Source organism: Gymnoscopelus braueri, assembly GCF_963280865.1.
Source record: "Gymnoscopelus braueri genome assembly, chromosome: 15".
NCBI lineage: Eukaryota > Metazoa > Chordata > Actinopteri > Myctophiformes > Myctophidae > Gymnoscopelus > Gymnoscopelus braueri.
The window spans coordinates 43,661,265-43,677,489 of NC_137620.1; the positions used below are offsets into that span (position 1 = coordinate 43,661,265).

The 16,225-nt window shown below is 41.5% G+C and overlaps 1 protein-coding gene across 1 annotated transcript; it reads left to right on the top strand.

Annotated features, from left to right (window-relative positions):
* Positions 1-7,901: 7,901 nt before the first annotated feature.
* On the top strand, positions 7,902-8,768 carry LOC308102161 (free fatty acid receptor 2-like; the record flags this gene model as incomplete). Its single annotated transcript, XM_080451761.1, has 1 exon — positions 7,902-8,768. One exon carries the CDS (start codon positions 7,902-7,904, stop codon positions 8,766-8,768), a length of 867 nt encoding a protein of 288 aa, XP_080307887.1.
* Between the last annotated feature and the right edge of the window lie 7,457 nt (positions 8,769-16,225).

Genomic DNA, 16,225 nt, shown 5'->3' on the forward strand with positions numbered 1-16,225 from the left:
CAATTGGACAGCTGATTGCCACGTCTGTGTATGACGTAAGGATCTTGCATGACGCTGTAAACAGCCATATAGAATGAGCAATGCATGCAACCTCTCGAGTGTATGCTGCCAGAACTAACTCGCAGGCTACGTATAATTATAAGACACAGTAGAAGACAAATAGTAGAAGACAGATAAGACAACTAGTAGAAGACAGAGTAGAAGACAAATAGTAGAAAACAGTGTAGAAGACAAATAGTGGAAGACAGTAGAAGACAAATAGTAGAAGACAGTGTAGAAGACAAATAGTAGAAGACAGTGTAGAAGACAAATAGTAGAAGACAAATAGTAGAAGACAAATAGTAGAAGACAGTGTAGAAGACAGAGTAGAAGACAAATAGTAGAAGACAAATAGTAGAAGACAGTGTAGAAGACAGAGTAGAAGACAAATAGTAGAAGACAAATAGTAGAAGACAGTGTAGAAGACAAATAGTAGAAGACAGTGTAGAAGACAGAGTAGAAAGTTATGGAAATTGTTTATAAACAGGTTGAAAAGTATCTTGCTGAAAAAAATCTAATTTACGAATTCCAATCTGGTTTCAGAACATCCCACTAAACTGACACATGCCTCCTTTACCTGAACCACTATATCAAACAAGGAGTCGACAAGGGCAAATATTGTGGCATGGTCATGCTGGACCCCCAAGGCCTTTGACACCATTGATCACCCGATTATGATCGATAAGCTAAAAACTATAGGTTTTGATGATACGTCAGCGAGCTGGATGAGATCCTATCTGGAGGGGAGGGAACAAGTGGTTGAAGTATAGGGAAACCCAGCCCCCCCCCCCCCCCCCCCCTCCCAGTGACTTGTGGAGTTCCGCAAGGAAGCATACTAGGACCTTTACTGTTCCTGATATATGTGAACGATACGTCCTCAGCTTGCGACTGCAAACTGTTCCTGTTCGCAGGTGACTCGGCTCAGTCAGATGTCTCGGACAGGGACAGGCTGCAGGTTGAGAAAACACTAAGCACTGAACTCGACACGATCTCAAGAAAGGATGAAATTACCTACCTGGGTTCCATCTTGGAGGCAAACCTCTCTGGTGATAAAATGGCCGAAAGAGTGATCAAAAAGGTCAACCAAAGAACACGCCATTTGTATAGGACCTTGCTGATTCTTGCAGGGGCCCTCATACAAGGTCATTTTGATTATGCATGCTCCTCATGGTATCACAACACCACCAAGGCCTTAAATATAAGGCTCCAAACATCCCAAAACAAACTAGTAAGGCTACTTCTTGGCCTCGATTACAAAACCCATCTAACCCCCTGCTCATTTTGCTAGGATTGGATGGCTTAGGGTTGAGGACAGAGTACAGCAACTTGCAATGGGCCTGGTCTACAAGATTCGACACAACATTGGGATCCCCCTGTATTTGTCAAAATACTTCCAAAACGTAAATTAAGTCCACGATCATAACACCAGAGGAAGCTCCACGGATCATGTTCAACCCAGATTTGGCTCAACAAAGGGAATGAACTCGTTCTCATGCTTTTCAACAAAAAATGTGGAATGCCCTACCCAAAGGAGTAAAGGAGTGTAAAACCCTACTCACTTTCAAAACTGCCCTAAAGACACACCTTCAGGAGGCTGCAATTCCAAACTGGCTACTGTCAAAGTCTTAACCTAACCACCCCCAGCAACCCCCCCACTTTTCGTTTCTTTTCTCTTGTACATATTTTTAATTTTTCATACCAGTAACCTGTAGGCTGTATAGTAGTGTGTATATCTGTCTGTCTCTATGTCATCATGATTTGTGTGCATGGGGATCTCATTTTAAACAAGCTTAGTGCTTTATGAGCCTTCCAGTTTAGTAGACCTTGTATTGTGAATTTTGTATTTCCATGTACTGTTGTTCTCATGTCTTACTAAATAAAGTACATCAATCAATAAATCAGACAGACAGACAAATAGTATAAGACAGAGTAGAAGACACTATAGAAGCTGTCTGCACCCACCAAGTCGCTCAATTCTTAACAACATAATTCCCCTACTTGGGCCTGTGTGGTTAACTGTGTGGCATTATGCCTGTAACTGTAAGACAGTTACAATATATTTATTTTACTTTTCAGAATTGTAAAAAAAAAAAAAAAAAAAAAAGATGAAAATAAAAATACCAAAAATATTTTTTATATCATTTAATTTAATTTATATCATTTAATTTAATTTGCCTTAACAGTAGCTGTAACAGTAGACTATCTCATACAGCTCAATTGCTTACTTTCATGTCTTCAAGACTTCTTCTCTTGTTTATCTTAAATCTACTTGTTCTTGTTTTTGACTGCATTTCCTTTCAGTTTTAGATCATAATTTCACTGTTTTCACATCATGTTTTTTTGGTTGTTATCCTTATCGTTGCCTTATTTTAATTGAATTTGTTTTAGATGACACTTGGTGGGGCAGGTAGGCTATACTTTACCACTGTGCCACCCGAGCGCTTGATTGAATACTTTGTTAACAAGTTTGAAAACAATTTCGAAATGCTATTTCCCCCCATAACTTCCTTGGGTCCTGACAGCTGCAACCCATGACTTATATCAGTGGTTCTCAAAGGTTTTCATGTCAAGGACCCCCAAATTGACACTTAGTAGCCCACGGACCCCTATTTGAAAACATATGCCAAGGACCTCCATAAGAGAAGATTTTTACGGCTCTAGCAGTGTATTCTGAACCATTTTAATTTCAAGGACCCCCAGTTTGACATGCATTAAGCTACGGACCCCCATTTAATGGTATTTATATCTCTGGGACCCCAATTTATATTGTAAAATCAATATTAATTTAACTCTGAGAGTGTAAACATGGACATTTGGTTCCATGTGTACACTCTCAGAGTTACAGACCCATAAAGGTCCATTTGGTTCCTAACTCTCCATCATTTAGCTGGGGACCTCCTGGAACTCCCTCAAGGACCCCTGGGGGTCCCCGGACCCCACTTTGAGAACCAATGACTTATACAACCCTGGGTAGGCCCTTGAAGATATGCATTCCGTGGAGCACCCTTGTCTTTGTGTTCATGTAAACATTGTAATTAGCCTAAACCATTTTCACAATACAGCACTCCTTTTGCACCACCAATCTTTGTCTGGCATCTTTTATTAACACCCAACACCATTATGCTTAAAACCTTTTCACTTAGTAATTTAATTTAGTAAAATATGTTACAGTAGGCTACATACTCATCTATACAGTTAAAGCATCTAAGTTTCACCACAGGGTGGTGGTACGCGCGTGCATGCGCACAGTGGTGTAAAACGACTAAGTACATTTACTCAAGCACTGTACTTAAGTACCGAGTGCCACGCTATGAGCTTGTAGATCTGATATTTTTGAATAGCCAAAGGTTAAAGTGGTTAAAATTATTGTGATGACCATTTTGCTGGGGACCCCCTGGAACCCTAGCCTGGTAAAGCCCCTCCCTCCGGAAAATCTCATTTCCATTTGATTTCACTCCTGAAATAAATGACAAATGAGATTTCCAGAGGGAGGGTTTACCAGGCTACTGGAACCCCACCCCAAGGACCCCTGGGGGGGCATTTTACTGTTAATCTACTGGTTCTATTACTCTTTTGTCCTCTGCTGTTATGTACTCTGCTGAACTCAACTGTTACTCTTGATGAACTCTAATAAAATGTACTGCCCTCTACTGCCCTCTACTGAGCGATTCTGTGCTCTACTCCAGTGGTTCTCAACCTTTTCAGGCCTCGACCCTCCAAAATAATCATAATTGAACTGGGGACCCTCCAAAATAATCATATTTGAACTGGGGACCACCCAAAATAATCATATTTGAACTGGGGACCACCCAAAATAATCATATTTGAACTGGGGACCCTCCAAAATAATCATAATTGAACTGGGGACCCTCCAAAATAATCATATTTGAACTGGGGACCCTCCAAAATAATCATAATTGAACTGGGGACCACCCAAAATAATCATAATTGAACTGGGGACCACCCAAAATCATAATTGAACTGGGGACCACCCAAAATAATCATATTTGAACTGGGGACCCCCCCCCCACCCTGAGTGACAAGCACTTGGAATGTAGGAGTTGAGCCATTTCATTCGGTTGCACAGATACATATTGTAAAAAACAGCAGATTTACAAGCTCACAACGCCTTGCCTTGACTCTTTCTTATATTATTTGACAATTTGGCCAATGTTTGACCACTTTTTATGAATTAGTATAGTTTGTTGATTACTTTTGATGCAGTAATCGTCTTTTTTTTAGGTATGTCTTCACTGTCTTCTGGGGACCCCCCAAAAATCATGTGGGGACCCGACCCTCAGGCTTAGAACCACTGCCCTACTCAACCGCACGCACGCACACACACACACACACACACACACACACACACACACACACACACACACACACACACACACACACACACACACACACACACACACACACACACACACACACACACACACACACACACACACACACACACACACACACACGCTTTGTGATTTGAATCTGCCAGGTCATTTGAATGGCATATCCCAAATGATGTGGTTTCTACTATTGACTGATAGACGTGCGTGATAAGTTCAGAAGAGCCACAGTTCGGATGGATCAATCCTTGAAAGTGGAATCTACTGTATTAGGCCTACTCTGAAAATAAAAGAAGAAAAAACAAGAGCAGTTTCCTCGCAATAGAGGGTTTAAGTGATTAACAGGAGATGGAGTGACTCTCAGGTCTTGTTGTGAAGATGAGAGGAACAGCTTTAAGCTGCTCATAACTTGCTTCAAGGTCTTTACTTGCATCAATAAGATAAAAAATAAATCGTTATTGAAATCATTCTGAATGATTCCGAGCACATTGTTCTACTGTATTTGCTAGTATATGGAGGGTAGCATTCTCATTCTCACACACACACACACACACACACACACACACACACACACACACACACACACACACACACACACACACACACACACACACACACACACACACACACACACGAGACAGTAAACACTTCAGGCTTACCACAGCATGACAGCACCTCCCACTCTGGACAATAACCTGTCACTTTCCTCACAACACAGTCTTTTGCCTACTGAATGTCAACAATATTAAAATGGCTTATTTCATATGCATTATGGCAGGGCACCTGTGAAGGGGACCGACACCAGTGGTGTCACGTTAAAAGTAGCTCAGTCAAAATGTTACTGAAGTAAGAGTAAAACAGTCATTGCTTTTAAATATACTTAAGTATCAAAAGTACATGCTTTGAAAAAGACTTAAAGTAAAAGTAAAAGTACATGCTTTTGAAAAAACTTAAAGTTTCTTAATTTTTATATAAATCATTGCTGTAATGTTTTCACAATGAATTTATAGGACCTTGTAACTCTTGTTTCAGAGAAGTAACTCTCTGAAACCACCTGCACTGCATGCACTGTGTGTTTGTAGAACCACTACGTTATACAAATTCTGCAGAAACACCTATAAAAACATAGAAATGAGGAACCAGAACTAAATACTTTTACTCCTATACACCCATACAAGATGTAACAAAGAGGCGAGCGGAGGGGGAAGCCAGAAACACGGCTAGTGTGAGAGCAGAAGTGTGGCCTTCCCTAAAATTGCATTTTAGGGAAGAAAAAAAAATAGCCAACCTAAAAGTACTCAGTACTTTACAGCCTTCCTAGAAATGCACTTGAGTAAAAGTAAAATATTTCTAATACTCAAGTAAAGTACAGGTCCTCAGAATCTGTACTTAAGTACAGTACTCAAGTACATTTACTCCGTTTCTGTCCACCACTGAAAATAGCCTGTCACAAACGGAATAGCTATGTCGTAAAATGATGTCTACAATATTTACTTATATGCCACAATGGTGTTATTTTGAATAATTGGTAGTCCCTTATCATGTGATAAAAACCCTACTAGCAGGTACCAACCTTACAGAACAACGTTCAGAATTTTGGCAGTGCATGGCAACAGTGAAATAAACAAGAGGCCTGTTAGTTATGAGCCATATTAATGGGGGGGGGGGGGTCATAAAATGACTTTGCATTTTGACCTTTGCAGGTGGTCACTGTTTGCTATAGCAAATGAGCAGAGCAGTGTCTCACTACCAATGTAAGAGCCGGTTGCAGCCTTAGGTTAGAACTAGAATATTTATAATTTATACCTGAAGAGAGATCATTTGTTCATTAAAAACAAGTCACAATAAAGCCAGAGGAATAAGTAAGTAATACCTATTTATCATATACATGATTACATTTTTCTACAAAAAAAAAATACATATGTATGACATTTGACAATCTGTTACATTTAGTATGTAATTGTCTTTTCTTTTTCATGTCGGCTTTAGAATTTCAAAGCAATCTGGTCCAACTGAATCCAGAGAATGAGCATTGTGGCCCGTTACTGGGACAGCCGCATGTCTCTGTGGACAAAAATATTTAGAAATGTTATTTATTATATTATTCATATTGTTTAATAAATTAATAATAATTTACTCGTACTGTAGTCATTGCATTACTATGAAGGTTACAGTGTAGAGGTCTTCAACAGGGGGTCCGCGACCCCTAGGGGGTCCGCGGAGGTACTGCAGGGGGTCCGCGAAATTGTTGTTTGATTAAACAATATTTTGTTTGAAAAAAAAAAAAAAAAAACTTTTCCCCCAAAATGTCAAATTGTCTTTAAACATAACATGAATCGATAGCAAACAGATAAATGGAGGCACAATAACATGGTATATGTTTATACATATTTTGTAGATAATTTTTATTTTGCACACGGGCAGGTGTGTATAGGAGCAGGCAATATAAAACACAATTGTATAAATAAATATACAATATATGTGGTAGCCCCCCCTACCCTACGAGGTAGGGGGTCCCTGCTCCATCTCCCCATCAGTTTGGGGGTCCCTGGCCTGAAAAGGTTGAAGACCCCTCAGTAGACAATAGTATGGCAGGGGGGCTTGTTTTTAAAGAAGGAGTTACATATCAAATCGTAACCTTTGATTGACTGGTGATCCAAACATAACTGAGGCACTGACACTGACTTAGTGGATTAAAGACGTACAATTTGACAGATATCTGTGTTGAATTACTTGTGGGAAAACATGTGATGACAAGCCCCAGACAGAGAGAAAGAGAGGTAGACAATTAATGTGTACGAAGAGAGAGCAGGATGAAGACAGTACTAGAGATGTACAACTGGTAATCACATGCCACGCTACTCTTTCATGGTTGTAGGTGCTAAGTAGGAATTTAACTGCATACTGTAGAGTGGTTCTCAACCTTTTCAGGCTGCGACCCCTCAAAATAATCATATTTGAACTGGGGATCGACCCCCCCAACAAGCACTTGGAATTGTAGGGGTTGAGGCATTACATTTTGTTTGACTCGGTTCCACAGATAAAAATTGTGAAAATAGCCGATCTACAAGCTCACAGCGCTTTGCAGCGCGAGGCGTTGTGAGGGTGTATATCGTCTATTTTCAAAATGTTTGCCTCTTTCTTATATTATTTGACAATTTGGCCAATGTTTGACCAGTTTTTATAGTATCAAAGTATTTACATACTGAAATTGGCATTTTTTCTTTCTATGTGTCTGTTTTTTTAAGTATTAAAAAAAAAAAAAAAAGTCCTTCAATTGTCACTTCACTGTCATCTGGGGACCCCCCCACCAAAAAAAAAACATGTGGGGACCCCCCTGGGGGTCCTGATCCACAGGTTGAGAACCACTGCATTAGAGCATGCCTCCAGGCAGAGCTTTGCTCTATTGAGCATTCTTTTCTAGTATTTGACTCTTATTACCTTCAAGTTTCAGGCTATTCAGAATACTGTATGTCGTTAATTCTGTCTTTCCTTTGGTTTAGAATCACAGTCATGAGGGTGGAGAGTGCCATCGTCCTGTCGGTCGACATCCTCACCTCCCTGATTGGCCTACCGGCAAACCTCTTGGCGCTCTACGCCTTCAGCGCCCAGATCGCCGCCAAACCAAGTCCGACGGCCATCCTGCTGCTCAACCTGACCGTCTCCGACCTTGTCTTCCTCATGGTGCTTCCCGTCAAGATGTACGAGGCTGCGCGCGACATGCGGTGGGACCTGCCCGACTTCGTCTGCTCCGTCACCACCTACCTCTTCTTCAGCACCACCTACACCAGCTGCCTGCTGCTGATGGCGGTCGGCGTCCTGCGTTACGTCGGGGTGGCTTTCCCCATCGTCTACCAGCGGCTGTACAGGCCCGCGTACCCGATAGCCATGAGCGCCGTCTGCTGGTTGGTCTCGCTGGCGCACTGCGTCCCTATATTTATCGTCGAGCACCACCCGTCCCTCTCCAAAACGAACTCCACCGTGTGCTACGAGGACTTCACGCCGGAGCAGTTGGCCGTCCTTCACCCCATGCGCATGGAGCTGTTCGTCGTCTTTTTTCTGATACCTCTTTTGGTTTGCGTTTTCTGCTACCTGGCCTGTATCAGGATTCTCTACACGCGCCCCGGGATTTCTCGAATGCAGAAGCGGAAGTCCATCGGCATGGCCCTGGGGTCTCTGGCCGTGTTCCTGGTGTGCGTGATGCCGTACAACCTTTCCCACGTGGCGGGCTACTTCGAAGACGCCAGTCCCAAGTGGAGATACTACACCCTGCTGCTCAGCACCTTTAACGCGTGCCTGAACCCCATCATCTTCTACTTCTCCTCCTCCAACTTCCGTAATTCCATGTGCCGTACGTGCTCCTCCCGACCGGTTTCATGAAGGAGGTATTACAAGATACAGACTGTTGACCCAAATATTCCTTCAGAATCCAATCCACACGTTGGCAGATGGGAGTCAGAAAGGACAATGCAGTTGCACTACTATATGCATGAATAAATAGTCTAAAACAGGGGTCTTCAACATGGGGTCCGGGACCCCTAGGGGGTCCTCAGAGTTACAGGGGGGCCGCCAAATCTTTGAGTGATATGATTATCATTATCTTTTTTTTTTTCCTACGAAAAAAAAAGTTTAATCTGAAACACGATTTTATACAATATAGAGGGGGTCCCTGCTTCATCTCTCTCTCAGCTAGGGGGTCCTTGGCCTGAAAAACGTTGAAGGCCCCTGGTCTAGCCCATTCAGACCTGGAACGCATCTGTGTCACTTTAGATGTCTTTGGCTATTCAAAAATAGCAGATATACTGCCGAGTGCCGCGCTATGAGCTTGTAGATCTGCTATTTTTGAAAAATCTTGAAAAAACATTGTTTGGATAAAAAAAAAAAAAACTGATTTAGAAAACATTTTTAAGAATCGCCTCAGGTCTTAATGGGCTAGAAACCACTAGTCACAATGATTCTCAAACATTTCTACAAGTTTACCCTTGCTGCAATAAATATTACATCAGCTGACCACCCTTCACAAAACATTCTTTCCGTCTTATAGCTGTTTGTTCTGCAGGTTATTGTTTTTATCTCGTTTTCAGTTGTTCGTTTCAACCACTTATCTATATTTGGCTTCATATTCAGCCCAGGTCAAAAGAATGACGCAGTAAGCTGCTAGCAGGCAACTTAGATTTTTATTGGTGGTCGGTTGACATATATATTGGCGATTAGTTGTATTGAAAATATATGGCATATTTTTCAAGTATGTAACTGATTTTATGAACTTGGGATAAATCATATCATACTTTATTTTTTCTTCCTGAATATCCCTAGGAGTACCACAAAGCACCTCTAGGGGTAGGCCTACTAGTAATTACGAAGCTAACTAGTAATAGTACAAAAGTATTGGAATCAAAATATACTCAAAAGTAAAAGTACTCATTATGCAAAAGGTCCCATTTCACAAGTTTTGAAATGTATAAAATCCTTTGAAAATAGACAATCAGTGAGCTTGTAGATCGGCTATTTTCAAATTAAGTATTGTTACAGCAATCCTATAGTCTAGGGGAATAAATGATTGTCACATACAGGTTGGAAAGTGAAGTCTGTTATTTATTGACCGTTTCTTTTTTATTCTCTTTGTCATTTTGCATGATTTTACAATGAATAATTTTTTGACATGTTTTTTAAACATTAGAAAATAGCACCTGGCACAAACCAATAAACAAATAGACCAACCTACATCTAACTAGCCAACTAGCCTAATATAAAATAAAAATGACATGATAAATCTTATCTAACCCTACTGGAATTTTACCTGAATCAAAAGTTGGCATTTACAAAAAGCTGGCACCACAGTATTACCATCTCCACAACAGGGTTTGATGGCAGTTGAGTTGTGTCAAACTGCTTTAGCATTAGTAACCCAAACAGTCAGCCTAAGGCTGCTCTGATGACTCTTAACATTAGTGGGTTCAAACAATTCAAAAGGTGGACCCAAACCACCACTAACTATATACCTTCAGAAATTCTTACAGAACAGTAAGCGTAATGAAGGTTGACTGACTACGAGTAGGAACGGCAAATTATACAAATACAAGGGAAACAAACATGTCAAGCAAAATGGTACAGCACTTCTCAAGTACTGATGTGTTTCTTGCCATTAAGTACTGTAGGAAACCCCAACCAATCATAGGAAGGGCTGATGATTGGCATCCAGCACCTACACACACACACACACACACACACACACACAGGTTTTGTAATAATAATCAAAATGTATTTGTTGTTTGCACAGACAGGGTCTGAGGGTCTAGACTGTGGTTATTATTCAAAGAAAATTCAACTGTGTGCACCAATGGTCAAAAATCATCGAGGCTGTAGTGTGTGTCCAGTGTGTGTTGTCCGTTCCTGTGTGGAATTGGTTTGGTAAGGTGTGAGGATGTGAGGCGCCAGTTGTGGGAGGCTCTGGGATGGGCAGCCCAGCGGTGTTTTGGGAGGGTTCAGTGGAGGCTGTTTTGTCATGATTTTTACAATATGAGTACCTGTTCATCACAACCCAGGACCGACGGATCCCATGCCTCCACCTGGCGCCTCCTGTGGAGGAAAAGGGAAATGGAATTAACTAGGGGTGGGACGATATATCGATATATCGCGATACTTTCTCCCGCGATTTTACGTTGTTTTTCCTACTCTGTATTTGTGTAATGATGATTTTGAACTGTTTGGTGCTATTTTATGTGTTTATGAATTGAATACAAGGACTATCGTGATATATCGTTGGTGAATTTTCATGCAATATATCGTGATAACGCAATATATCAATATTTTCAGATATCGTGATATATCGTTGGTGAAATTTCTTGCAATATATATCGAATATCGTGATATCGCAATATATCGAACATCGTCGAATATCGTGATATATATTGTTATCGTGGGCCTAATATCGTGATATATATCGTATCGTGAGGTACCCATATCGTCCCACCCCTAGAATTAACTACCCGCCAACCCGAGAGGATGAGCGTTATGGGAGGGTGAGCTGGGAAGGAGGAAGGGATAGAGGGAAGGGGGACTGTTGAGGGGAGAACGGGGGGCAGAGGAGGAGGGAGGGAGGGGAGAAATAGACAAAGGTGCATGATTACCTGTGTGACTAAGAGGGTTCGGACTGTGGTTATTAGTAAAAAAAAAAAATCAACACCAATGGTCAAAAATCATGGAGGCTGTAGTGTGTGTCGTCTGCTCCTGTGTGGAATTGGTTTGGGTCTATCTGAGTGATGTGTAGAACATGTGCTGAGATGTAGTTGTTGAATAGCGTGAGGTTATTTTTCTGCAGAGGTGTTAAAAATGTGGAAAAGTATAGATAAGTGGCATGTGTACAGTATGTGTATGGTTGCAATATGGAAGACTTGGCCTCCCTGTGCATTCTGCTCAATTGTTTGCAGGAGGTCTGGCCCGCGTCGTTCTCCCTACAGTCGATGCCCACTGAGAGAACCACGGTTTCTACCCTGGGGTGAACGTTCCGTCTTTTCAAAGACCTTAGAGTCATATGGTGGATGTTCACACCAGGGTACCTGTCAATCTGTACGTCAGTGTATAGTGTGAGGGTCAGTGGCGGAAAAAGTACTCACATTTTTTACTTAAGTAAAAGTATCAATACTGAAATACTCCGTCAGGGCACGGTCCAACCACACTTTTATTTTTCCTCTGGGGCGGAATCTGCCAATACTTTGTCAATGCAAATGTGTGGATTCTTGGGAAAAAATGCACAAGCATTTGCATTGACAAAGCATTGGCAGATTCCGCCCCAGAGGTAAAATAAAAGTGCGGTTGGACCGTGCCGTTACAAGTAAAAGTCCGGAATTCAAAATCTACTTGAGTAAAAGTACAAAAGTATTGGCATCAAAATGTACTTCAAGTACCAAAAGTAAAAGTACTCATTATGCAGAATGTCCCATTTCAAGTTTTCAAATGTATAAACATCTCTTGAAAATGGCAGATCTACAAGCTCAACAAGATGTTTGGTGGAGAGTCACCTAAGGTGTCACCATCTTTTGAAAATAGCAGATCTACAAGCTCGCGACGCATTGTGAGCTTGTAGATCGGCTATTTTCAAATGGCCGAAATGTATAGGGATGAAGTGGTTAATGTATGTTTTGTAATAATAATCAAAATCTAAAAAGTAACTAGTAGCTAAAGATTTCAAATAATTGTAGTGGAGTAAAAGTTAAAAAATTGCCACTGAAAAGTACAAACAACATTTATTTTTTACTTAAGTACAGTACTTGAGAAAAAGTACTTAGTTACTTTCCACCACTGGTGCGGGTGGGATTCTATTCAAGTTGGAGTCCCCCAGGACAAGCACAGGCTTTTGTGCTGTAATAGTCCAATCTAGTAGGTTTGTGTTGGGCCTGGGCTTGTGGTAGACAGGTATGCAGGGCAGTGCTGGGGGTGGGGAGCGCGGTAAGGTGTGAGCAAGTGTGAGGCGCCAGTTGTGGGAGGCTCTGGGATCGGCAGACCAGCAGCGTTTTGGGAGGGTTCAGTGGAGGCTGTTTTGTCATGATTTTTACAATATGAGTACCTTTTCATCACTACCCAGGACCGCCGGATCCCATGCCGCCACCTGGCGCCTCCTGTGGGGGCGGGTGTTGGGTTTAACCTGTGATCTGGTGCGGTTAGTTCTCTGTCCAAGGGTAGTCGGCAGAGCAAAAGCGTCTGGGCGCTTCCCTAGGGACAGAGAACGTTTGGATGAGAATGTGGATTGGGACTGGGGCTATGACAGTCTTGGGACTGGGGCTATGACAGTCTTGGGACTGGGGCTATGACAGTCTTGGGACTGGGGAGCAGTATCAATACTGCAATGTAGAAGTACTCTGTTACAAGTAAAAGTACGAAATTAAAAATGTACTTGAGTAAAAGTACAAAAGTATTGGTATCAAAATGTATTTAAAAGTACCAAAAGCTAAAAAAAAAAGTTCCAGGGACCTCCAGAAGCAAAGATTTGAGTAAAAAATTAATAATTTGAATTATTATTATTCATGAACTGTGTACATACTGCTAACAAAAACTGCTCAAAATAATTAAGGGATCAAAGTGTTCCCTTAATTATTTTGAGCAGTGTATATATATATATATTCAAATATTTGCACAAATGTTCACGATTTTTCTAAAATAGCAGATCTTCAAGCTAAGTGCCACGCTATGAGCTTGTAGATCAGCTATTTTTGAATAGCTAAAGTATAAAATATGGATAAAGTGGTTACACAGATGCGTTCCCGGTTTGAATGGGTTAAAGTAGATTTTGTCTGTCTGCCCATGGTGGCATCATCAGGGGGGTGACCGAGGGGGGGGGGGGGGGGGGCTGTACGGGGTACAGGGTGATGAGGGGGCAGAGGAGGGGTGTGTACTACTCTATCTCTAAGGGGATACCTGTTAGTGAGGGGTGCCTTAACTGCCTGTGAATAAGTGATCCTATGGGGGAATCTAAGTGAGGAAGGGTGATGCGTTGTTAGGGTGATGGATGAAATATGGCTTGAAAATTTGAAAAAACAAGCAGGAAAAACACTTACAAAATCAATAAAGTACAGTTAAAACACAATACAAATGGGCGTCTGAGCAGCTGTGTAGAGAGAGTTTTTGCTGCCCAGACGTGGGCTCTTACCACCCTTTGGCTGGTCACTCTCTCCTGGAGCCTCTCCCGTTCACAGTGCTGTATTGGACGTTCGGCCACAGCACCGGTCCTGTGGTTGTTTGTCCAGGAATCTGGGGTCTCGGGTAAATGATGGTTTTTAGCTTGTGGTGTCTCAGGTGGAGATGGAGATGTGATGGAGGCCTGGTACTACAGGGACTACTCCGAGTTACTTTGAGACCTCAACTCACAGGGTGGGGGACTACAGCCATTTCTGCCCCTGAGGATGGGGCACCCAAAGCCACTAAAAGCCTGTGATCAGAAGTCAGGCGCCATAAATAAAGGAGGAACAGTCTAGAGCAGGAGGAGGAGGAGGATGATGAAGCAGGACGAGGAGCTGAAGATGCAGAGAAGGTTGGAGAGGACCCAACCCTGCAGCCTCCACAGCAGAACCTCCAGCGCACACATCAGTTCTCTGACTTCAGCCTGTAGGGGGCCTCAGCTCAGTCCTCCATCAATTACATGTCCCACTATGTACCACCACCAGGTGTTTCACTATGGAAGGCCCATTTCCATCTAGTAGCTACCACAGCTACCTACCTACAAAAGAAGCCTAATACGTAAACTGAATACCCGAGTGGGTAACTAGATGATAAGCATCCATAATATTGTCACGTATGGATTTTCTAAATCTCTCAATTTTTTTTTCTTTCATTTGACTAATATAGTAGCATCATGTCTTTGCTTTGTCAAAAACATATATATATAATATATATTATATATTTAATATATTTATTATTTGTCCCATTTCCTTTATCATATGTTATTCTCTCTTTTTTATATTAAATAATTCATTTGTACGTAATGTAAAGCGGTGAGGTTCTCGAATAAGCCCCCCTAGGATTTCTTACCTCACCGGCACAACAACAGTCAACTTTCCCATGGAAAGAACTAACATATCATGCATATGTATAAATAAACTGTTGTGCAAATCAAATCAAATCCGATGGTTGAAGCTGTAGACAATTCAGTCGAAGCGGAACTTGGGGGAACAAACCGGGGCAAAGCAGCAGCAGCCTCCTCCTGGTATTTACGCACCCCTCAGTCCTCCGACTTTGGCCTGTCGGAGGTGTGGACCTCAGGAAGAGACCACAGCTCAACCGTTTCCGCACTGATGGCTCAGCTTCACCTGTATTAGTGGTGGTAAAAAGTACTCAAATGTTTTACTTAAGTAAAAGTAAAAGTATCAATTTGATACATTTTAAGTATCAAGTATCAATGTAGAAGTACTCTGTTACAAGTAAAAGTCCAGAATTAAAAATTTACTTGAGTTAAAGTACAAAAGTATTGGTATCAAAATAAAAATACCAAAAGTAAAAGTACTAAAATGTTTGAAAATAGCAGATCTACAACCTCACAACGCGTTGCATTGTGTGACCTTGTAGATCGGCTACAGACACTCAGGGCTCAATGGGGTCATTTTGGGGGTGAACTATCCCTTTAAGTTAACCCGGACGTGTGTCTCATAGAATAGTCTGCCTGTCTTGATAAGCACGGATTCTATTTATTAGTCTACTATACAACAACAAAACAACAGCATCACATTGAACAGACCAGGCCAGTTTAAATCCAACTGCAGCAAATTCAAATTCAAGAGAGCAGTGGCTTAAGCCTAATGCCGATGCCTTAAAAGTGAGCATATTTAATGGCACACTGACATACACAACAAGGAAAATGTCTTACCTTTAGATCAACTTAATGAAAACAGGCATGATGATTAGTCAGTGGATAAAGTATTATTTTATCACAACCACAAGTAAACTGTCTGCCACCAACTTGAACAAACATGCCACTGCTGCTAATTAACAATAATGCATTGCACCTGTGCTGACCTACTGAACCGGGGAACATACCATTTGTCAAGGTGGGGGAATACAAAGTGTTGTGGAGAATATAATACCTTGGGAAAGCGAGCATTTTGTTCTAATTTGCATTTGTAGTTATTTGACAGTAATTTTATAATAACAGAATAATCAACGCAGATAGACATAGAGACATTCATGAATTAATTTAAAGCATATCTTTTTCTTTCCCCCTGGAGCCAAGGTATGGCAGCTGCCATACCTTGCCATACCCAGCTTCATATCAGTGAGGGACTATGGGTAACATATATATTATACTTATACTTATACTTAAAATGCGATTCTTGACTACAGAAGTATTG